Source organism: Balaenoptera musculus, chromosome 5 (assembly GCF_009873245.2).
Source record: "Balaenoptera musculus isolate JJ_BM4_2016_0621 chromosome 5, mBalMus1.pri.v3, whole genome shotgun sequence".
NCBI lineage: Eukaryota > Metazoa > Chordata > Mammalia > Artiodactyla > Balaenopteridae > Balaenoptera > Balaenoptera musculus.
This window is the reverse complement of record NC_045789.1, coordinates 64,761,707-64,786,219: the sequence shown is the minus strand read 5'-3', so window position 1 is coordinate 64,786,219 and position 24,513 is coordinate 64,761,707. Positions and strand designations below refer to the sequence as shown.

General features: G+C 38.1%; 1 protein-coding gene across 9 annotated transcripts in view; it reads left to right on the top strand.

Moving 5' to 3' along the window:
• The first annotated feature begins 1,271 nt into the window (after positions 1-1,271).
• The window catches only part of EXOC1 (exocyst complex component 1), a 59,707-nt gene continuing 36,465 nt past the window's right edge, over positions 1,272-24,513 (top strand). For 4 of the 9 annotated variants that reach the window (XM_036852820.1, XM_036852817.1, XM_036852816.1 and 1 more), the window contains exons 1-9: positions 1,272-1,402; positions 5,487-5,620; positions 9,456-9,586; positions 16,331-16,490; positions 19,366-19,386; positions 20,918-21,105; positions 22,955-23,182; positions 23,389-23,521; positions 24,368-24,477. In XM_036852820.1, the coding sequence (XP_036708715.1) occupies positions 5,497-5,620; positions 9,456-9,586; positions 16,331-16,490; positions 19,366-19,386; positions 20,918-21,105; positions 22,955-23,182; positions 23,389-23,521; positions 24,368-24,477 (1,095 nt within the window). In that variant the 5' untranslated portion in view covers positions 1,272-1,402; positions 5,487-5,496. Of the gene's footprint in view, positions 1,574-5,486; positions 5,621-9,455; positions 9,587-16,330; positions 16,491-19,365; positions 19,387-20,917; positions 21,106-22,954; positions 23,183-23,388; positions 23,522-24,367; positions 24,478-24,513 lie in introns of all 9 variants that reach the window. The other 5 variants (XM_036852822.1, XM_036852818.1, XM_036852819.1 and 2 more) reach the window with 2 other exon arrangements.

Below are 24,513 nucleotides of genomic sequence, written 5' to 3'. Positions count from 1 at the left end.
ACCCTCTTTCGCATTCCTATGGTGCTACATCTCTTTTTTTCTACTTTTGTTGTTTAGTTTACCACACTAGACTGTAATTTATCCCTCTATTTAATTCTGTCTCTCCAATGACGGTGTGTCCCCTTCTGAGTGGTATCCCTGTCTTTGTATCTCCAGCACCTAATACAGTGCCCAGCATTGAGGTGGCTCTGTTTTCAAATGAACGAATGCTTGCATTGAATGGGTCCCTGAAGAACCCTTGCAAAGGACGGTATTGAGCTAGAGCAAAGAAATCGCTCCTCTGAATTACCAGCACATTTATCTGACCTGTATCTCTCTTTGGTCATTTATTTTGTCTTATTTTATATGTATTTGCATGTATACCTTGTTTGGCCCTACCATACCGGGAACATCTTCAGGGTGAGATTCATGTCTGAATCACCTCTGCACCTCGATCAAAGTGCCTGGCATAAAACAGGTGCCAAACATATGGAATAAATAAACCACTTGCCTTGCAACCAGCAACACTGGCATCACCTGTGCTTCTCAAACTTAAACGTGCACAGGCGTCATCTTAAGGCGTTAAGATGTAGATTACCATTCAGTAGCTCTGAAGTAAGCCTGAGAGGCTGCATTTTCTAAAGAACCCCCAGATGATGCCCAAGCAGCTGGTCCACAGACCACATTTTGAAATACCAACGTCACTGTATCAATGGTTCTCCACCATAGCTGCATATTAGAATTTTCCCCAAAGATGTGAAAAGTGCTGGTGGGAACTTCCCTGGCGGTCCAGTGGTTAAGACTCCCCCCTCCCACTGCAGGGGGTGCGAATGTGATCGCTGGTGGGGGAACTAAGATCACGCATGCTGCGGGCCTAAAAAAGTAAAAAAAAAAAATTTTTTTAAGTGCTGGTGTCTTGGTCCCCCCCGTCCCCCCCCCACACTCTGATTTAACTCATTTAAACTCTCCATGCCATAAGCAGCAAGTATCTAGAGTTAACAGAGCTTTACGTGTGCAAAAAAGAAAACATGTAATCGCATCTCTTCTTAAATGAACTGCTGAAAACAGCTGAATAAATAACTCTTCAAGAGAAACTAACACGCGGCACCAAACGCCCCAGCTCCCGAGTCAGTCTCCGAGCGACGGGGTCCAGCCCCTACCTGTTCTAAACACTCCCCTACGGCGAGACCTGCCCACCCGCCCTCGCCAAGGCCACTGCCGCGACTCCTTCCGGCTCTACCCGACCGATTTCCGGCGTGGAGGCTGGTCACGTGCCCGGATATGGGAGGTGGGGCCGATCCGTCGCTTCCGGTTCGCCGCTCGACCGAGGGGTGCGTCCTCGTAGCGGTGTCCGCTCCAGCCCCGTCCCATCTCTGTTGTGGAGGACCCGCCTCGGCACAGGCGGGCTCGGTCCGGCCTTGCGGTAAGCCTTCGGCCGCGGCTGCCGGGCAGTCCTGGCGGCGGCGCACCGACGAGCGGACGGGTGGACGCCAGGGTCTGAGGCGGCTCCTCAGTTCCGTTGCTGACCCAGCACCGGGGGGTCGGGTGCCGCTCCCTCCGCCGTCAGGGCCCCCTTCTTTTCCTGCCTGTCTGGGTAAGACGCAGAGTCCGGTAGGAGCATCCCCCGCCCCGGGGGGCTGGGAGGGCAATCCTGACACCCCTTTCCGGTTCCGCCCATGAAAACCAGATTTCACTGTAAAAAACGGCCCTGATCCGTTTGCTCTCTGGCGTGAACCAGGAGGGGTCCAAATCCACATTTTCTTCTAAATCTTTTAAGTGCATTTCCCTGGCTCCAGGCACCGTGTTCTCGTCTGGAGGACAGTGCTCCACGCGCTAAGATGTCTCGAGAGCATCCAGGGCCCAGCCCACACTCACTCACTGACATGGCACTCTTACTGACAAGTTACCTGCCGCACCCTGTAATGATCCAGCTGAATTTAAGGAAGAGAACCAACGTAGAGTTTTGTGGCTGACTGCCACTGGAACATGGTCAGACATGGGTTCTTAAACCTGGGAAATAGTTTTGGAGGACGTCTAATGGTTCGTTCACTGACTTACAAAAAATGTGCTGTAAAGACTCAGAGTTAATCACTCCACCCTGAGAACGTAGATGCCATTGGAGGCATGGCTCTTCCTGTCTTCATGGACGTATCTGTCATATACACCACCGTAACCTAGAATTGTGCCTGGCACTTCGCAGGCATCGATATTTGCCGAATGAATGAGCGTCGCATAGTGCTTTTCATTATGACTACCTCCTTTATGAACTCTGCCCAGTCCAGTCTTGTTTTACCACTTACCATACAGTCAGTCCTTTGCTTTTGACCAAAGAGGGACTGGGTGGTAGATGCTGACCACTATTAGTCATTCATTTAACCAGTTTTTACTATTCAGTTCAAGTTACCTCAAGAGATATTTGTTGAATACCCACTAATAAAGGACACAAAACTATGCTAAAACACCCCGCATCCCCCCTTTCTTTCAAGAGAGTTGTTGAGATCCAGGAACTTGTGATTTTATGAACCAGTTGGACAGCAAGTGCTTGATTGTTCAGTAAATGCAATAAGTGCTGTAGCAGTTGAGAGGAGAGATCAGTTTGGATTAAGATCTTTATTGAATCAACTTCATATAAATTATGGAGTGTAATTAGGGTTTGGATACATGATACTCCCTGCATGGAAAAGCTCCTAAGCAAAGATTTAAAGACCAGAATGAACAGAGAGCTTGGAGTGGAAGGTTTGTATTTGGGAACATTAGGAAAAGGTTGAGCAAGGGCATATTGTGATGAAAGCTATGTTTTCTTATTATTTGTCAAGAGTTTTGGGGTTGTAGAAGCTTGCAAAGAGATAACCAGATGCTGTGGTGTTTAATAGATGTGGTTGATGTGAACCTGGGTTAGTGTGTTGGCAGCAGGAGCAGAAAGGATAAATTATGTGTAGATGAAGGAAAATCAGCAGAATGCTTTAGTTGTCATGTTATTTGGTGCTGTCATTTTGGTTAATTTATTAAATGCCTGGTATGTCTTTGCCAAGTTCTTGGAATGCAAAGATGAATAAGACGTGGTCTTGCCTGCAAGGAAATACTTTTAATGGGGGAGAGAATACAACTAGCTAGACAATATGGTTTATAAGTGCTATGTTAGCAGAATAGAGGGAAATATTAGAGAAGTAGGAAAGGAATTTTTTTTTTCTTTGAGTGTGTGACTACTTCACAGAATAGGTGACATTTCAGCAGGATCTTAAGGATGAATTGGAATTTCCCAGGGAGAAAAGAATTTCAGGAAAAAGAAATTGCACAAACAAGAGCCTAGAGACAGAAGAGCAAACTGGCCAGTATCCAGCGTGGCTTGGGCATAGGATAGAGTTGAGCTTTTAACACAGTGTGTAGGCCCTAGAACATATTAAGGAGTAGTAACATGGACATTTTATAATAGGTGGAATGGAGGTTAAGATGGGTGAAAATGTAGAGAGATGAAGAAGAAAGCAGTTGGGGAAACTTGCTCTTCATGGCTTCTATATTCTCTGCAGGGTAGACGGTGAAGTCATTTGCAGAGAGGGAGGAGGCTGACACTAGAGTTGGGGGTTGAAGGAGAGAAATAAGGATTTGCAATATTGATGGTGAGTAGGAAGAGGAATCACCAAAGAAGGTGTTAAGGAATTGCTGAGCAACTTTGAAAGTTTAGCTTTGATTGGATTTAAATATTTGTAATGAGTGCAGTGAACATGGATATGAGGCCTTCTTAAATGGCATATGGTAGCCAAGGGAAGTAGAGAAAAAAGACAGTTTGTGGAGATTGGTGAACTGAGTGAACTGGTCTACAAATGGAGCAAGATCATTGAAGGGGATGGTGTGGGTGTAGGGAAATGAACACTGCCTCCAGGTTAGGTTGGAAAAGAAACTAAGCTTGGAGAGGCCAGATGGACTAGGAGAACAGGAGGGGGGGAGGCCGTCAGGAGACTAGACGCAGAGATGAGGAGAAAGAGGGATAGAAGTGCGATTTTTGTGAGAAAAGCAATTTTTTGAGTTGGAGCAGGGATAGAAGTTTTCCAAATTGAGTAAAATATAGGAGATACCTATAGTTTACAAAAGTGTCCATGTGTTTTAAAAATTCACTCTAAGTCATTTATTTAAAACTCATAATTTCTTCATTTTCCCATAGAAGCAGTGTTAGAACTAGGAGTTAAATTTCCTAAGCAAGCTCACACGTATGAAATACTATACATCTGCATTGGAAATAATAATGTATATACACACGAATATATATATACAGTATATTCAAAAAATAAAGTTGCAGTGAGTTTTTTTTCAAATATGTAACTTAAGTTATATTTGAAGAAAAATGATTAATATACCATAAAATTTACCCTTTTTCAGTATGTAATTCAGTGGTTTCCAGTATATTCAAAGGGTTATAAAAACATCACTACTATCTAATTCAAGGACATTTTCATCACCCCAGAAAGAAGCCCCATACACATTAGCAGTCACTCCCCATTCCTTCTTGCCCTCAGCCCCTGGCAACCACAAATCAATCCATCTATATGGATTTGTCTACTCTGGACATTTCACATGAATGGAATCATAAAATATGTGGTTCTTTGTAACTGGCTTCTTTCACGTAGCATCATGTTTTCAGGATTCACTGATGTTGTAGTATGTATCAGTACTTTGTTCCTTTTTTATGGCCAAATAATATTATACTGTATGGATATATTTCATTTTGCTGTTCATCAGGACATTTGAGATGTTTCCACATTTTGACTATGGTGAACAATACTGCTATGGACATCTATGTACACGAGTTTGTGTGGACATATGTTTAGCAGTTCTCTTGAGTATATACCTAGGAGTGGAATTGCTGGGTCATATGGTAAAACCATGTTTAACTTTTTGAGGAACCACCAAGCTGTTTTCTGAAGTGGCTGCAGCATTTTATAGTCACCAGCAATATATGAGACTTCCTTTTTCTCTACACCTTTACCAACACTTGTCTTTTTAATTTTAGCCATCCTAGCGGTGTAAAGTGGTAGGTATCTCAATGTGGGTTTGATTTGCATTTCCCTAATGGCTAATGATGTTGCGCATCTTTCCATGTGCTTATTGGCCATTTGTATCTCTTCCTTGGAGAAATGTCTATTCAGATCCTTTGCTCAGTTTTTAACTGGGTTACTTGTCTTTTTATTGTTGAGTTGTAAGAGTTCTTTATATAGGAAATTTATATTTGAAGATTGGGCGTGGGTTTTTTAATTTTTTCCTAAATTTTTAAAAAATATTATAATATTTGGTGAACACTTCCAAAGATTTTAGAGTTTGATATCACTGGTTCTCTAATTTCTTTTCCAAACATACAGCTTTTTATTTTTATGATGTAGGTGTACTAATGTATTAAATCATTCATCCTACACTTATTTGGCATAAATAAGATCATTTTTTAATCCTAAATGGAACAATGTAAGATAGAATGATTTTGAGAATGAGTATAATATCTATACTCTGAATTTTTTCAGCTGAGTAAAGATGACAGCAATCAAGCACGCATTACAAAGAGACATTTTTACACCAAATGACGAACGCCTGCTGAGTATTGTCAATGTCTGCAAAGCAGGAAAAAAGAAAAAGAACTGTTTTTTGTGTGCCACAGGTGGGTATCTAGTAAGTCAAGGTTCTTGTTTGGCATTCTTTTATTCCCTAGGGGTCATTTCCTCATTGTTTAAAATATTCTCGGACTTCCCTGGTGGTCCAGTGGTTAAGAATCTGCCTTCCAGTGCAGGGGACATGCATTCGATCCCTGGTCAGGGAACTAAGATCCCACGTGCCACGGGGCAGCTAAGCCTGCACAGCGCAACTAGAGAAGCCTGCGTGCTGCAACGAAAGATCCTGCATCCCACAAAGAAGATCCTGTGAACTGCAACTAAGACCTGATGCAGCCAAATAAATAAATTTTTAAAATTTAAAAAATAAAAGAATGACCATGTATCGCTTTAAAAAAAAAAGAAATTCAATTTAAAAAATAAATAAATAAAATTAAATATTCTCATTGTTTCTGTGATTGGAAAATTGGGCCAACAAATTCGTTTTTTTTCAATTGTCTTTAAGTAAATCTTGAGTAGACACAAAAATTTTTTTTTTTTTAATTTATTTATTTTATTTATTTTTGGCCGCATTGGGTCTTTGTTGCTGTGCATGGGCTTTCTCTAGTTGCCGCGCACAGGCTTCTCATTGTGGTGGCTTCTCTTGTTGTGGAGCACGGGCTCTAGGTGCTTGGGCTTCAGTAGTTGCGGCACTCGGGCTCAGTAGTTGTGGCTCAGGTCTCTGGAGCACAGGCTCAGTAGTTGTGGCGCACAGGCTTAGTTGCTCCGTGGCGTGTGGGATCTTCCCAGACCAGGGATCAAACCCGTGTCCCCTGCATTGGCAGGCAGATTCTTAAACCACTGCACCACCAGGGAAGTCCCACAAAAGTATTTCTGTAACATACATATAAGGTGTGAACACTTATATATACCACTATCCAGAATAAGAAGAATTTTACCATTACCTTTGAAGTCTCCTGTGTGCCCTGCCCTGCTCCCATTCCCTTCCCTCCCTCATTAAGAGGTAGCTAGTGTCCTGAGTTTTGATTTACTCTTTCCTTGCTTTTCTTTATCATTTTACCATATGTATTTGTAATCTCGAATATACATTGTTATATTTGCGTGTCTTTGAACTTCACATAAATTGAATCATAGCACAGGTATTCATTTGTGACTTTTTCCACTCAACAGTATGTTTGTGTTTGTGAGTGTTATCTCTTGATTTTCTCCCATAGCTGTAATTCTTTCATTTCTACTGCTGTGTAGTATTCTACTCTGAGAGTACTGCTGTTTACTTACCCATCCTACCAGGGATGACCAGGAGGTTTGTTTCCAGGTTTCCTATTCGGGCAGCACTTCTGTGAGCATGTTTGTCCTTGTCTGCCAGTGTACACAGGCAAGAATCTTCTAGGGTAGACACCTAAATGTGAGATTGCCGGGTCATAGGCAGTGAATGGTCAACACTACCCTAATACCAGATTATTTTCAAAAGCAGTGAATGGTCAACACTACCCTAATACCAGATTATTTTCAAAAGGGAGTAGTTGTCACTCCCACAAGCAGTGTGTGTTTCAGGTTCTCCACATCCTAGTCTAAACTTGGTTTTGACAGACTGTTGTTTCCAATCTGGTGGGTGTGAAATAGAATCTTGTTGTGGTTTTAAATTGCATTTCCCTAAGTAATAATGAGATTGAGCCTCTTTTCATGGATTTATTAGCCATTAATTTTCTTGCCTAAGAAATTTACCTGTTTAAGCCTTTTACTCGTTTTTCTGTTCTGTTGGTCGTCCTTTTACTGATTTCTTTAAGTTCTGCATGTAATTTGGATACCAGTTTGTTGGTTGTATGCATCCCAGTTTATGGCTTATCTTTTCACTTTTTGTGATGCCTTTTAATGAAATCAGATTAATCAATCTGATCATTTATGGCTTCCCCTTTTTGTGTCTTATTTAAGATGTCCTTCCATACCCTGGAGTAATAAAAGTATTCTATATTACATTCTATAAGTTTTATAATTTTACCTTTCACATTTCAGTCTTTGATTTACCTGTGTCTGTGTTTATAGTGATGAGTGTGAGTGTGTTTGTTTCTGGGTCCTTTCTTATATCTGGATTTTATGTTGTCTTGTGGGTATTTTGTTTTTTCATCTGAATTTTAGAATCAAGTCCCAAATTTTGTTGGGATTTTGATTGGAATTGTTTTGAATCTATAGTTCACTTTGGAGAGAACTTGCATTTTATGATATTAAGTCTTCTGTTCGTGAATATGGTGTGGTTCTCCATTTATCTTGGTCTTCTTTAATGCCTTGCAATAAGGTTTATAGTTTTAAAGACTTTCAATAAGTTTTATAATTTTATTATTATTATTTTTTAAATGTTTATTTATTTATTTGGCTGCGCTGGGTCTTAGTTGCAGCACGAGGGATCTTTGTTGCCACATGCGGGATATTTAGTTGCAGCATGTGGGCTCTTAGTTGTGGGATTTAGTTACCTGACCAGGGCTCAAACCTGGGCCCCCTGCATTGGGAGCACGGAGTCTTAACCACTGGACCACCAGGGAAGTCCCAAGTTTTATAATTTTAAAGGCTTTGTACATGTGTTATATTTACCCCTAGGTATTTATTTATTCCTAGATTTTTAATACTATCGTAAATAATAACTCTTGTTAGTATTAATACATTTTTAAGACTTTATTTTTTTTAGAGCAGCTTTAGGTTTATAAGAAAATTGAGAGGTAGTACAGAGATTTCCCTTATGCCCCTTTCCCCACACATGCATAGCCTTTCACTTTGTTAACACTACTCACCACAGTGGTACATTTGTTACCAAGAATGAACCTACGTTAACAAATCATAATCACCCAAAGTCCATAGTTTACTGTAGGTTTCACTCTTGGTGTTGGGTTTGGACAAATGGATAATGTCATATAGAGTATTTTAACTGCCCTAAAAATCCTCCGTGCTCTGCCTGGTCATCTCTTCCCCAATCCCTGGCAACCACTGATCTTTTTACTGTCTCCACAGTTTTGCCTTTTCCAGAATGTCATATAGTAATTGGAATCAAATAGTATGTAACCTTCCCAGATTGGTTTCTTTCACTTAGTAATATGCATTTAGCTTTCCTCCATGTGTTTTCATGGCTTATAGCTCATTTCTTTTTAGTGCTGCATAACATTCCATTGTCTGGATGTACCACAGTTTATTTATCCATTCACCTACTGAAGGACATCTTGGTTGCTTCCAAGTTAGCAGTTATAAATAAAGCAGCTATAAATATCCGTGTGCAGATTTTTGTGTGGACATATGTTTTCAGCTCCTTTGCGTAAATACCAAGGAATGCGGTTGCTGGATAATATGGTAAGAGTATGTTTAGTTTTGTTAGGAAACTGCCAAACTCTCCTCCAAAGTGACTGTACCATTTTTAATTCCCACCGTCAGTGAATGACAGTGCATGTTGCTTCGCATCCTCACCAGCATTTGGTGTTGGCAGTGCTCTGGATTTTGGCCATTCTAATAGGTGTGTAGTGGTATCTCCTTGTCATTTGAATTTACGTTTCCCTGATGGCATATGCTGTGGAGCATCTTTTCATATGCTTATTTGTGGTCTATATATGTTCTTTGGTCGGGTGTCTGTCAAGGTCTTTGGCCCATTTTTTTAATCTGAATTTTTTTTCTTATTTTTGAGTTTTAAGAGTTTTACTTCTCAAGTAATCTGCCTCTGACCTTCTTAGTCTGATTTAGATTCTTCCATTAGTATTCTGTGTATTCCTCAGTCATAGCATTTGTTATGAAATACTATTCCTGTTTTAGTATTGTGTACAGGCACCTGACAGCTGTGTTTGCCATGAATGAATGAAGAATGAGGAAATGAATAATGTCTCTAATGAAAGTGTGTGTTTTATTCAACAGTGACAACGGAACGCCCCGTGCAGGTGAAGGTGGTCAAAGTCAAGAAATCTGATAAAGGAGATTTCTACAAAAGGCAGATTGCTTGGGCCCTTCGAGACCTTGCTGTGGTAGATGCCAAGGATGCTATTAAAGTATGTTTTTGTTCTTTGACATGAATTCAGAAAGTGTCTTTCATTTTATAACATAGTATGTTGTCTTCTAAGATGATCTAAACTTGTTTTGTGACCCAGTAGTTCACCACCTAACCAGCAATTAGTCTAAAGTGTATTATCCAACCTTCCATTCTCTCACTTCTCATTCGCAGGCTACTTAATATAAGTATGTATGTAAGCTGGTTTCATTGTTTGTGCTTTTTTTTTTTTTTGAGCTACAATTATGTTTGTTCACAAGCTACATAACTAGAGCAAAATAACCTTGACTGTACATTTCTGTATTTAGATTAGGTATACTTAGTATAAAATCCATAAATTAGTATGGATTTTAAAGTGGTGTGTTGTGTGAGTAGTTTTTTTAAAAATCATTGTTTTGGTAAAACCTAGTTCAGAAATCACAGAAAATATAACCAAAGTGAATCTTCCTTAGGTAGTCCTTAAAAATAATGTAGAATCACCAGCTGAGGCCGCCAAGCTGGCCCTCTGAAGCTATGGTTTGAATATTGTGGCTCAAGTGATGGCAGTGATAGTGAGTTTCACCCCTTATTTTAAGGACTTTGAAGAATAACATATAAGACATTAAATAAGATATTAAATAAGATATTAAAGAATAAGATACCTTACACCTTAAGTCACACTCAAACTCCAGGAAAGTTGAATAATACGATAATCGTGATAAAGGGCCACCTTTATTCCTGACAGTTCGAGGCATTTCACAGCAATACCCTTTTTTTTAAAAAAAAAAAGAAATAAAGTAGAGCCCCTCAGGTTAAAGTAGGTGCTTCTTCCTCTTCAGCCTCTCTAACCCTGCCCCTCATCTTCCTCTGCAGCCCAGAGGCACCTCCAGAGCTCTAGGGAATGCCTTGCACCACATCTACTGTGCTGTGGATGGGGCTGATAGCAAGGCTTACAGTACTGTAACTACATGTGCCCGTTGACTGAACTCTACAAGTCTCATACGGTGATTAAAAAGGCACAGAGAAGTGAAAACTACCTTTGTAGAGCAGTCTGATAAAATAAAAGTCTGGTTTTATGCTGACCTGGTTACAAACCTCTGAGGAACTAAAAGCTGGACAGCATGACAGGCAGTTTAGTCAGGTGCAAGAAGATTTTTTTAATGAAGCAGAAACAGCTTTAGGAGAGTCGTGCATATCTGTAGAGTTGAGATTTCTTCCAAAATGTAAAGAATGCCTTTTCTTTAAATATTTTAGGCAAACTGGGCCTTTGCATTATTCCTAAAAAGCACCCAGTTTTTAGAAAATTGTGGGATGTGGAAAACGGGGTCTGGCAGGGGCTTTGAATGTGGGTGCGTGTATATGTATTTGGAAAGAACATGAAAATGAGATTGTTAAAAACACTTCACTTATTTAATAATTTCTGTTATTACGAGAAGGATCAAGAGTAGAGATTTTCTGTTTAAGACAAAATACTTCAAAGGCTTTTTAGAAATTCACCTTTATTAAAAAGCCTTTTTCTCTTCAATAGGTCCACACTTCATAACCCCATTGACTTGTGTAATTCATTAACATTGCTGAATGCTTATTTGAATGCTTTCCTCAGCTGACACCTCATTGCTGACTTGCTTAATGGATTTTTTTTCATTTTATGCAGGCACTTTGGTGTGTGTATGCTACATATGGATATAAAACATAAAATTTTTATACATAGCCTAACATTAGCCATTTTGCATCACACATTAATAATTTTTTTTTAATTTTATTTATTTATTTATTTATGGCTGCATTGCGTCTTCGTTGCTGCATGTGGGCTTTCTGTAGTTGCGGTGAGCGGGGGCTACTCTTCGTTGTGGTGCACGGGCTTCTCATTGTCGTGGCTTCTCTTGTTGCGAAGCACGGGATCTAGGCACGCAGGCTTCAGTAGTTGTGGCACATGGGCTCAGTAGTTGTGGCTCCTGGGCTTAGTTGCTCCACGGCATGTGGCATCTTCCCAGACCAGGGCTCGAACCCGTGTCCCCTGCATTGGCAGGCGGATTCTTAACCACTGTGCCACCAGGGAAGTCCCTGCATCACACATTGATTTGTGTGAGTGTTGCTGCTGGAGCAGTCAGCCTCTTTTATGGCATTATGTGAAATATTCCCAGGGAAGAGATCATTTCCCGTCAAGCTTCATATGAGTTGCCAAGACTCTTAGATTTCTTTATAAATACTAATGCAATTTTTTTTTGAATTTTATTTTATTTATTTTTTTATACAGCAGGTTCTTATTAGTCATCCATTTTATATACATCAGTGTATACATGTCAATCCCAATCTCCCGATTCATCACACCACCACCACCACCACCCACCTCCGCCGCTTTCCCCCCTTGGTGTCCATACGTTTGTTCTCTACATTTGTGTCTCAATTTCTGCCCTGCACACCGGTTCATCTGTACCATTTTTCTAGGTTCCACATATATGTGTTAATATACGATACGTGTTTTTCTCTTTCTGACTTACTTCACTTTGTAGGACAGTCTCTAGATCCATCCACGTCTCAACAAATGACCCAGTTTCGTTCCTTTTTATGGCTGAGTAATATTCCATTGTATATATGTACCACATCTTCTCTATCCATTCGTCTGTCGATGGGCATTTAGGTTGCTTCCATGACCTGGCTATTGTAAATAGTGCTGCAATGAACATTGGGGTGCATGTGTCTTTTTGAATTATGGTTTTCTCTGGGTATATGCCCAGTAGTGGGATTGCTGGATCATATGGTAATTCTATTTTTAGTTTTTTAAGGAACCTCCATACTGTTCTCCATAGTGGCTATATCAATTTACCTTCCCACCAACAGTGCAAGAGGGTTCCCTTTTCTCCACACCCTCTCCAGCATTTGTTGTTTGTAGATTTTCTGATGATGCCCATTCTAACTGGTGTGAGGTGATACCTCATTGTAGTTTTGATTTGCATTTCTCTAATGATTAGTGATGTTGAGCAGCTTTTCATGTGCTTCTTGGCCATCTGTATGTCTTCTTTGGAGAAATGTCTATTTAGGTCTTCTGCCCATTTTTTGATTGGGTTGTTTGTTTTTTTAATATTGAGCTGCATGAGCTGTTTATATATTTTGGAGATTAATCCTTTGTCCGTTGATTCGTTTGCAAATATTTTCTCCCATTTTGAGGGTTGTCTTTTCGTCTTGTTTATGGTTTCCTTTGCTGTGCAAAAGCTTTGAAGTTTCATTAAGTCCCATTTGTTTATTTTTGTTTTTATTTCCATTACTCTAGGAGGTGGATCAAAAAAGATCTTGCTGTGATTTATGTCAAAGAGTGTTCTTCCTATGTTTTCCTCTAAGAGTCTTACAGTGTCCAGTCTTACATTTAGGTCTCTAATCCATTTTGAGTTTATTTTTGTGTATGGTGTTAGGGAGTGTTCTAATTTCATTCTTTTACATGTAGCTGTCCAGTTTTCCTGGCACCACTTACTGAAGAGACTGTCTTTTCTCCATTGTATATCCTTGCCTCCTTTGTCATAGATTAGTTGACCATAGGTGCGTGGGTTTATCTCTGGGCTTTCTATCCTGTTCCATTGGTCTATGTTTCTGTTTTTGTGCCAGTACCATATTGTCTTGATTACTGTAGCTTTGTAGTATAGTCTGAAGTCAGGGAGTCTGATTCCTCCAGCTCCGTGTTTTTCCCTCAAGACCGCTTTGCCTATTCGGGGTCTTTTGTGTCTCCATACAAATTTTAAGATTTTTTGTTCTTGTTCTCTAAAAAATGCCATTGGTAATTTGATAGCGATTGCATTGAATCTGTAGTTTGCTTTCAGTAGTATAGTCATTTTCACAATATTGATCCTTCCAATCCAAGAACATGGTATATCTCTCCATCTGTTGGTATCATCTTTAATTTCTTTCATCAGTGTCTTATAGTTTTCTGCATACAGGTCTTTTGTCTCCCTAGGTAGGTTTATTCCTAGGTATTTTATTCTTTTTATTGCAATGGTGAATGGGATTGTTTCCTTACTTTCTCTTTCCGATCTTTCGTTGTTAGTGTATAGGAATGCAAGAGATTTCTGGGCATTAATTTTGTATCCTGCAACTTTACCAAATTCATTGATTAGCTCTAGTAGTTTTCTGGTAGTATCTTTAGGATTTTCTATGTATAGTGTCATGTCATCTGCAAACAGTGACAGTTTTACTTCTTTTCCAATTTGTATTCCTTTTATTTCTTTTTCTTCTCTGATTGCCATGGCTAGGACTTCCAAAACTATGTTGAATAGTGGTGAGAGTGGACATCCTTGTCCACAATTACCTTTTTTAAAAAAAAATTTATTGAAGTATAGTTGGTTTACAATGTTGTGTTAATTTCTGCTGTACAGAAAAGTGATTCAGTTATACATATATATACATTCTTTTTCATATTCTTTTCTACTATGGTTTATCACAGAATATTGAATATAGTTCCCTGTGCTATACAGTAGGACCTTGTTTATCTAATCTATGTATAATAGTTTAGATCTGCTAATCCCAAACTCGCAGTACATCCCTTCCCCACCTTTCCTCCCCCTTGGCAACCGCAAGTCTGTTCTCTATGTCAGTGAGTCTATTTCTGTTTCACAGATAAGTTCATTTGTGTCACACTTTAGATTCCACATATAAGTGATATCATATGTATTTGTCCTCCGTCTGACTTACTTCACTTAGTATGATACTCTCTAGTTGCATCCATGTTGCTGCAAATGGCATTATTTCATTCTTTTTTATGGCTAAGTAGTATTTCATTGTATATATGTACCACATCATCTTTATCCATTCATCTGTCGATGGACATATAGGTTGTTTTTCTGTCGTGGCTGTGGTAAATAGTGCTGCAGTGAACATTGGGGTGCATTTATCTTTTCAGTTTATAGTTTTGTCCAGGTGTATGCCCAGGAGTGGGATTGCTGTATCATATGGCAACTCTATTTTTAGCTCTTTGAGGAACCTCCATACTGTTTTCCATAGTGGCTGCCCAATTTATAATGCAGTTACCTTTTCGTTGTAAATGAAAGTTTTAATCTTTTGTCACTTTAATTCTGCTTATTGAGCTATAAATTCATTAGTACATCCATGCTACTGTAATATGATTGTACCATAGGTAAGTCTTGATCCCTAAATTATCCCACATCTTCACAGTGAAAGTCATATCACTTTCCTTGCCTACTTACGGTCTTTATTACATTTTATTCCCCCTAAATAACACTTCAAATTAATTGAATACATGATTAGCCTTCTATAGAACATTAAAAACATTTGAGCCTATTTTTAATTCCTTGGATGTGAAGAAAAGTATACATCCATATGTTTTCATATTTTATACAGTGGTCAAGTAGTTCTAAATTCAAGTGAGAATATCAAGGCATGAAAATATTTCTGTAAGGTGGCTTAAGAGACATGTAGAGAGCATAGTGCAGCTCTCTCACACCAGTTGAACTTCTTTTTCATTTGAAAGGACCTTAAAAGGCCAGTATTTTTTACTTTTGAGACACCTTTATTTGTTCTGTATTTTCAGAATTGTAAACAGGAGCAGTCCCTGCTTTTCACCTCATTTGTTCTTGGAAATCACACTAGGGTATAGATTGTATTTTTTCTCACATGTTATAATGAGAAGGTTCACAGCTGTGAATAATAGCACATTATCAAAGAAAAAGTATAACTCTAAAACCCCATAGACAATTTAAAAAGAAAAATTAGGTCCACATCAAAACCAGAAACCACTGTCATCCTATAAACTAGGAAGCTGAGACACAGGCCATTAAGTAGACATCCTGTACTTTCACTCATAGACCCAAGGGGCATAGAAAGGAAATTACCAAAACACTATGTTGTTTTTAATCCAGCTTCTTTTGAGAGGTAAACAAAATTTGTGCTATAAATTGAATTCTCCGAACCATTCTCTGCAAGTCACTTAGTCGATTTTGTGTGTGTGTGTTTGTGTGTGTGTGTGTGTGTGTCGTTCTTTGCCATTTTATTATGTGCAGGTCCATGTAACCACCGCTACAATCAAGGTACAGAAGTATTACAACACCTTAAAGAGCTCCCTCAGCTACCTCTTTATAGCACACCCATCCTCTTTCCTCCCCCCAACAATCCCTGACTCCTGACAACCACTAATCTATTCTCCATCTCATCCATTTCAAGTAGAATTTAATTTTGATTTATTTATAGTTATTGGAGAGTATCTCTGTGTAGATATTTAGGTATGACATTATATAAACATAACTTAGTTGTGCTTGTGTTGACATTACCAGTTTCAGTGAGGGGAAAAACCTTTTAGTCGATTTTTTTTTTTTTTTTTTTTTTTTGCTGCGTTGGGTCTTCATTGCTGTGCGTGCGCTTTCTCTAGTTGCAGCGAGCGGGGGCTACTCTTCATTGCAGTGCATGGGCTTCTCATTGCAGTGGCTTCTCTTGTTGTGGAGCACGGGCTCTAGGCATGCGGCCTTCAGTAGTTGTGGCTCGTGGGCTCTAGAGCGCAGGCTCTGTAGTTGTGGTGCACAGGCTTAGTTGCTCTGCGGCATGTGGGATCTTCCTGGACCAGGGCTCGAACCTGTGTCCCCTGCATTGGCAGGCGGATTCTTAAGCACTGTGCCACCAGGGAAGTCCCCCTTTTAGTAGATTTGTAATGCTGATTTTTTTTCCAACAACAGCTTCAACTTCTTTTTGTTTTATTGAAATATATATTTTACAATAATGAAAAGAGGTTATGATCAAAAACAGTATCTTTTGTATATTTTTATTTCAGGAAAATCCTGAATTTGATTTACATTTTGAAAAAATATATAAATGGGTTGCCAGCAGCACTGCTGAAAAGAATGCATTTATTTCGTGCATTTGGAAACTGAATCAGCGATATCTCCGGAAGAAAATTGATTTTGTCAATGTTAGCTCACAGCTTTTGGAAGGTAAAGTTAAATAAAAATGTATATGTAAAATCAGGTATATCTATAAGTGAATATATAATTTGGCATTACTCAAAGTATTTAAAACTCTGAATTATCTTTTTTGTAAAGGAATTTTAAGATAACTTTTCTTATTGCAGAAGTGATGCTTGTTCATTATAGAAAACTGATTCATTAAATTAAATGAAAATCACTTATAAACTTAATCCTCAGAGATAACTATGCATTTCTATGCATACTGAAATGCTTTTTTTAAAATAAAGAAATTTATGTTGCTACCTAACATGCTTTTTCATATAATGTTTCATGAACATTTTCCATGTTATTAAACACTTACCCCAACATTATTTTTAATGGCACCATAGTATTCCATTGTATTGGATATACTATAATTTTTTAACTAATCACTTTTAAAAATTTTTCCAATCTTTGCTTATCTTAAACAACTCTGAGATGAATATCCTTGTAGTTGTATTTTTGTGTAAAGTGTAGGTGTAGTGTTTAAGAAACAACTCTGGAGTCAGACTGCCTGGGTTCAAATACTGGCTTTGTCACTTACTATAGCTATGTGACCTTGGGTTACTCTATGTTTCAGTTTCTCGTATGTCAGAAACAGAGATAATAATAGTATCAACTCCATAGGATTGTTGTAGGGATTAAATTAATATATGAACATGAGGAGAACAATGCCAGATATATAGTAAGTACTCAATTATATATTAACAATTATTCTATTATCAGGATACAGTCCTAAGACATGAGGTTAATTAGGGTATTTTAGATCAGTATGTCTTCAGGAATATTACTAGGGATTGTTTTGTGTTATAAGACAAAAACTCTACTGTTAATTGTTGAAAACATACAATGAGTTTTTTTTCTTTTAAAATTTCTTTTATAAAGACATACACGTTGTGAGAAGATGGGTTCTGTGTGCCTTGCGGATGCAATTTGTGTTGTATTCTTTATCTCAAAGGAAGCAATTGAAGTAACAGCAGGTGGACAGAGTTGTTGCCCCTCTTTATTGAGAAAAAAAAAAGTAGATTTGTTCTAAATTATATATTAGAAAGAAAACTTAGATTTGTCCTAAGTTGTATATTAGCATTTAAAAATAGAAGCTTCTGTCAAGTGAAACATCTGAAATTGCCAATATTCAACCATTTTGACCTATAAAAATGGCAATTTCAGATGCTTCAAACTATTCCTTGACTTAGTCATTTGCCTCTGTCCTTTCTCCATTTTGTTTTACTTAATTCCTTTGCTGTTTGGTCATCTGTCTTTCTCTCCTTAAATGTAGTGTTCTTGTCCATCACTTATTAATTAGTGAGGCCGTTACTGGTTTCAGGCTTGATGCTTGGAACTGGCAGAGGCAAGTCACATCTCTCAGGCCACGTGCTTCTCCCTGCAGTGGGGCTGGCCTTGTGTCGGAGACCTCAGGGTTGCCATCTCGCCAACATTAGCCTCCAGTGTCTTGGTGGTTGAGTGTGTTGAGGGAATGACCTTTAAGAAATTTATGGTAATTTTCCATGCCTTGAATAGTGGCTTAATTTGTTCTGAGTAGCTTTCTTTTTTTTCTTTTTTTTTAACCATTTCAGGGTTGAACATTCTGATCAGTGAATGATTCATAAGCTTTCTGTTCTGTTTTCGGATATGATGTGTTTCCAATTGTTACTTATTGCCTAAGATGTATTTTAAACCAATATATTTCATTCAGTCAACAATATGGGCAAGTACATACCTACCTGTATTTACCTCATTAAGGAACATTACCAAAATCAATGAGAAGAGTATTGCTGTTTTTTGAGAATGAGGTGACTAGCTTTAAACAAAGACGACATTTAATTTTTCAGGGCCTTAAACAAAGGTGTAGACATTTTTATTTTTATAAATATTACCTAATTGAGATCAATTTTAAGAATACTGAGATCCTTAAGGATCTCATTTTGAAAATCACTTTCTATAAATCAGTAACTGTTGCTTTGGTTCAATGGAGTTCATATAGTGGCTTTATTAATGTCCATAAACTTGTTTAATGTTTTACTGGACTTTAAAATCATGGCCACTGACTCCCATTTTTTAAAAAAGTCTCTAAGCTTTGGGTTATGTTAGAAAACAAATGAGAAATTATCAACATCTCCTTTTAAGAGCTAAGTAATCATTCAAGTAAATAAGACTGTTCATTGGAAATGTTAGCAGTAGCAGCTTTAGTAGTTTTTATTGGTGACAGTTGAATGTTCGTGCTAATAATTGGGGCTTCTTAGTAGAATAAGGTTCTTAAAACAGGACTTCGTTAGCAGCTGAAGTAGAGTGAAGTTTTTGTTTGGCCTTTTCTTTTTCATTCTTGCAGCCAGATTTTTTTTTAAATCATTGACTTGAATCCTTAAAAGCCAGCTTGAACTGATAATCGTGTGTGGTTTTTTAAACTGCTTCCATCTTGTCCTTTCTAACAATGTTTTATGACTAATCCGTTGTGAGGGAGTGTCCGGGTAAAGGTTTGGGCCTTGCGTGAAAATAACTAGACTAAATGCATGAGTCACAACTGGCCTATAAACAGTCCCCAGGAAGTGATCTGTTTCCCAGTTTTCTCCTCCAAGGACTCGGCAGTACTGTTTCTTAAAAGACTAAGAGAAAATAGAAAGATAAATGTATTTTTAGTCACTGTCAGAAAATGAATAAGAAAGATGAACACTGGAAATTTAGCTTCTTGTGGATATTTCCAGTTTGTAGTTGTATTTGACATTGTCTTTTAAGCTTTAATGTAGCATGAAGTTCAAATGAAATATGGGTAGTATTTTTAAAATTTAAACCTGTGTACATTTCTAGCCAGCTAATATTCTTTGCTTACTTTCCTCTGCTTTTTTCATACCTTTTTACTCTCCAGAACTGCCTAAAGTTACAGAAGGTGCGTAACACCTTTTCTTCTTATTCTATTCCATAGATTTTTATTACTTGACGTTGTTATGTACTGTTGGTTGCATATTTTATGAAATTGTGTGCAGGGAAAAGTATATTACTACAAAATCCATATGGTAATAAAAATCGATGATAGCATTCATTATTGACTTCCAAAGGGCTGTTTTATGGAAGAGAAAATACTTCTGAAGCAATTATGATCATTTAAAATATTTGTTTATTTTTAAATATTTACTTGTGCAAGGAGCTGTACAGAATGGTTTAGGCATTCCCTGCCCCCTAGCGGCTAAGAAGCTGTCACAAATGACAGTTTAACATTTCCACAGTGACTCTTTCAAAGGACTAGGAGCTCGGCGATGCTACTGTAAGGAACTTATATTTATATACTGTAATCTGTAATTGCCTGTGCCAAAAGTTTTATCCCCCTCCTTTTTTTTCTGGGACATTATCTAAATCTGCCTAATTGCCATTCTTAAGAGTAAACCATTTGCTACTTTGAATTAGGTGTTTTTTGTTCTAGGACAGATTAACATGTCATGTCATGCTGAATGCAAATATTCATTTTCATACAAAATAATGAATATTTCGAACATCCAGTGTTTGTGATTTTAACGTGTCACATGAGTTGATGAAAATCAGTGACTTTGTTTTGAGGTTTATTTAGGGGTAAAAATTATTTTTTTCATTTTACCTCTCTTAACCTCAAGATTTATATAAATCCCACATGCTGAGTGTATTCTCTCAAAAAACTGAACTGAGACATTTACCCAGAAAGCATCTCAGATTTGACCTCGTGGTCTTTTGTTTTGAAGCAGGAAGACAGTTTAAATTTTTGTAATTTCATGCAGCATGTAGTTGTTGCTCTTCTTACTACAGTATACAGTTACTGAGAAAGTTTCTATTAGCTGATCTTTAGAAATTTTATTAACACATGTGAAAAATTTTTAAAGAAAGAAATGGAAAATTCAGTTAATATTTTCAGTGCCCAAAATAAATTGTGAATTGTAGATGCATTTTTAAAATTTCAATTGAAAGTTATTTGGAGAAAAAAAACAAAACATAACAAAGACAAAAAGAACAAAGATAACAGAAGAAAATGTTACCTGGGAAAAAAGGGAAGCAAATTGTTTTTCATGTGTCCTGAACTCATAATCATTGTTTTGTTAGATCAACAGTCACTTCAGGTAGGGGGAAAAGGTTAGTCTTTGCACACGTGCTTTGTTTCTGGGTTTGTATTTGTTTTATAGTTTGATTATGTTTTGGGAAACTGTGACTAAAGCCTATTTTAACACAAGTCAGTGAATTAGACTGCATGCTTTTGTTATAATAGATATTATGTTAACACATGCGGTTCTTCATAATAATAAGGGGGTTTTTTTCATATATTTTGAATCATTTTTTCCTATTTTTCAGCCACTAAATGTGACCTGTGCTTATAACTGACCTTACCTATAAGTACAGTGCTATTGTCCATCCTACTTTTTTTTACTACTTTATTTTTAAATTTTACCCTCTTTAAGAATCTGTTCCAAGTGGAGAAAATCAGAGTGTGACAGGAGGCGATGAAGAAGCAGTGGATGAATACCAAGAGTTAAATGCAAGAGAAGAGCAGGATATTGAGATAATGATGGAAGGCTGTGAGTATGCAATTTCGAATGCCGAGGCCTTTGCAGAAAGGTTGTCCAGAGAGCTGCAGGTGCTAGATGGGGTAAGCCTTTCTTGTAATCTATGATTAGTGATGTGTAGTGGATCAAGGAGACTGGTGATGTTCATATTTTACTGCCTGAGCACTTAAGCCTGGGTAGGGTGATTATTGCTGTCTTCCTCTGTAAGTGCATTACCAGCTGCCCTCAGTCTTTCACTGTTCTTGTTCAAAAGACAACCATTCCTAATAGGCCAATGAAGGCAGTTGGCTGAGGTTCTGGATTTGGGGAGCTTCTTGATATGAAGTGATGGAAGTAAAAAGTAGCCAACCTGAAGCCAACTTGGGGGTTGATTCCCCCAGCCTCTGAAACACCTCAGAATAGTTCAGTACAAAAGAATAGCGTTTTTGTGGTTTGAAAAAAAAAAAAAAGGTACAGGTTAGAAAGAGAGAAATTGGGCTGAAAGAAGTGAATCATGTACCCAAAGAGAGCAAGATAGTGTGGTGAAAACAGAGAGCCAGGGGAAAAGGATGTTTGACTCCCCTGCTGAAATGTTTTGGAATAGACTCTATTCATTAGTACGCACATTTCTAAGTTTGTATCTAAATGCACATCTTTATTTATTTACTTTTTTTTAGAAAGTAAAAAGCTGCAAGTAGCACCTCTGTTGTGAGAAAAACCTAAAATGGGAACATTTGGGGTTTTTTTTGTTTTGTTTAGACAAGGTATGCGTTTAAGAAAAACCCTCAGAGAATAAAAAATATTCAAAGACTTAAAGAATGTTGGCCTTTTATACATGGAAGGTACAGAAGTTATGAGATTGAACTCAGGCCCAGAGATTACACGAACAGTCCAAGCTTACAAATCTATAAAACTCTCTGGAAGTAAAGCCTAGAAGAGACTTCAAGATGTTAAAGTAGAAATTGTCCTGGGTCAGTTCAAGCCCCACCTTTGCTGCTTGATGTCAGTGGGTCTGAGCCCTGCTGCCTTTACAGTTGGGCTGCACCTACAATTGAGTTATTATGAGTAGTGTATAAAATAACACATGTGAAATTATAGCATCAACTGTACAATGATACTCTTCTAATTCCTTGCCCAGATTTTTTCCTCATGTTGTGTTATCTGCCTTCTTAATGTGGCTTAGTGGTTTGTATTTTCTTTTCTAGTTAATATTGCATCTATGTTGCAAGTCATCATATTACTTTGCAGTTTAATGTTGGATTTGAAAGCTTCCATATTTCAGGGAATTCAGAATCAATAGTCAGAATCATTTAGAAAACATTAATAAAGGGATGGTGGTTTGTTACTGCTTTGCCTCGGAAAAAAAGTAGTCCCAAATGAAAGAGAAAAGAAAGAATACCATAGAAGGAGCTATCTTATGGCAATAGGCTCTTCCACATCCTGTTAGTACAAATCATACAACAGTTATAAATTAGTTCCATGAATTCTTCTAAGACTGGCATACTACTGCTACCCTCTTGACTAAGGTATTAACATAGATGATTATGCTTTTATTTAGGGTTTTATGTAAATATTACAGAGTATAGAAAATTTTTATAGCTGATAGAGTTGGAAGAACTATCAGAGATGACATAGTGTAATGCCACTTAATTTATAGAAATGAGAATATACCATTACTGATGATGCATCATGGGGCAGAACCCTACTTGTTCAGTCTGCAGAAATATGCAATACTGAGGTATGGTCTCTAACCTTGATATAAGGGAAAGTGTACTTTCCTGAAATACTGTGTAAAAAAGTGGAATGTAAACACAAAGTGATAAATTAGATGTTTAAATGTGTATGTCAACCTTTGTTACTCTGCTATCAAAGAGATTTATCAGTATTTCATTTTTATACCTCTTTTACACATTTGAAGAATATGAAGTATTACTTATCTTTTTAACTTTGTAGGCCAACATCCAGTCAATCATGGCCTCTGAAAAGCAAGTAAACATCCTAATGAAGTTGCTGGATGAGGCTCTAAAGGAGGTGGATCAGATTGAATTGAAACTGAGCAGTTATGAGGAAATGCTCCAAAGTGTAAAAGAACAAATGGATCAGATCTCTGAGAGCAACCACCTGATTCATCTTAGTAACACTAATAATGTAAAACTCCTATCAGAGATAGAGTTCCTTGTGGTAAGCATGATTATAAATTACCAACAACAATAAAAAAAAAATCTAATAATATGTAAAGCCCATTTGTAAACATTTTCTGATTTCCTTAGGAGAGCAAGGTTTAAAATACTGAAATTCCAAAGACCTAGTAATAGGATTGAGTAGCATCTTACCTGTAAATTTCCTGAAGAGTACATGTACAAACAGTGTATTTATATATATTCCAGAACCACATGGACTTGGCCAAAGGTCATATAAAGGCCCTTCAGGAAGGAGATCTTGCTTCCTCCAGGGGCATCGAGGCCTGTACCAATGCCGCGGATGCCCTTCTGCAGTGCATGAATGTGGCTCTTCGACCAGGTATGACAATAAAATCTGCCCAAGAACCTGAGACTAAGCCTGTGACTTAGTATAAAGCTTTTGACAAGAAGTACGTGGGGCAAGTGGTTTAGGGTTACATTCTTAGCTTTTAAAACAAGTTTCACTTATCATCAAACATAATTCATATTAGCACTAAGAAATTTTTCATTTCAGTTCCTTCTGATTGACCATCAATGACTCTGGTTAACACCAGGATTTTTCTTCAGTACTGTCCATAGAACCTAGCACAAAGTAGATGACATAAGGTTTTGCTACGCCAGCAGTTCCAAAACTTGAGTTTGCATCAGAATCACCTAGAGCAGGGGTCCCCAACCCCTGGGGCTGCAACTGGTACTGATCCGCGGCCTGTTAGGAACTGGGCCGCGCAGCAGGAGGTGAGCGGCAGGCGAGCGAGCGAAGCTTCATCCGCTGCTCCCCATCGCTTGCATTACCGCCTGAACCATTCCCCGCCATCACCATCTGTGGAAAAATTGTCTTCCACGAAACCGGTCCCTGGTGCCAAAAAGGTTCGGGACCACTGACCTAGAAGGCTTGCGAACATACAAATTGCCAGGTGCCACCTCCAGAATCAGTAGGTCTGGGCTGAGACCTTGGAATCCATGTTTCTAACAGTTCCCAGATGATGCTGAGGCAGGACCACACTGTGAGAACCACTGTGCTATACTGGTTTTTTCCCCTTACCTTTCTTTTACAAAGCATACGAATAAACCAGTAAAACTTTGGGTTCCTCAAAACTGAAATATGGATACTGTTATAAAGGTATTCATTAAACATCGAGGAACCCTTTTTACGCATTAAATAAGTCAAAAAATGTTATGATTTCAGGCCATGACATGCTTCTGGCAGTCAAACAGCAACAGCAGCGTTTCAGTGATTTGCGAGAGCATTTTGCCCGGAGACTAGCCAGTCACCTCAACAATGTTTTTGTTCAACAGGTAATTTTATTTTATTATTAATACTGGCATGTTCCT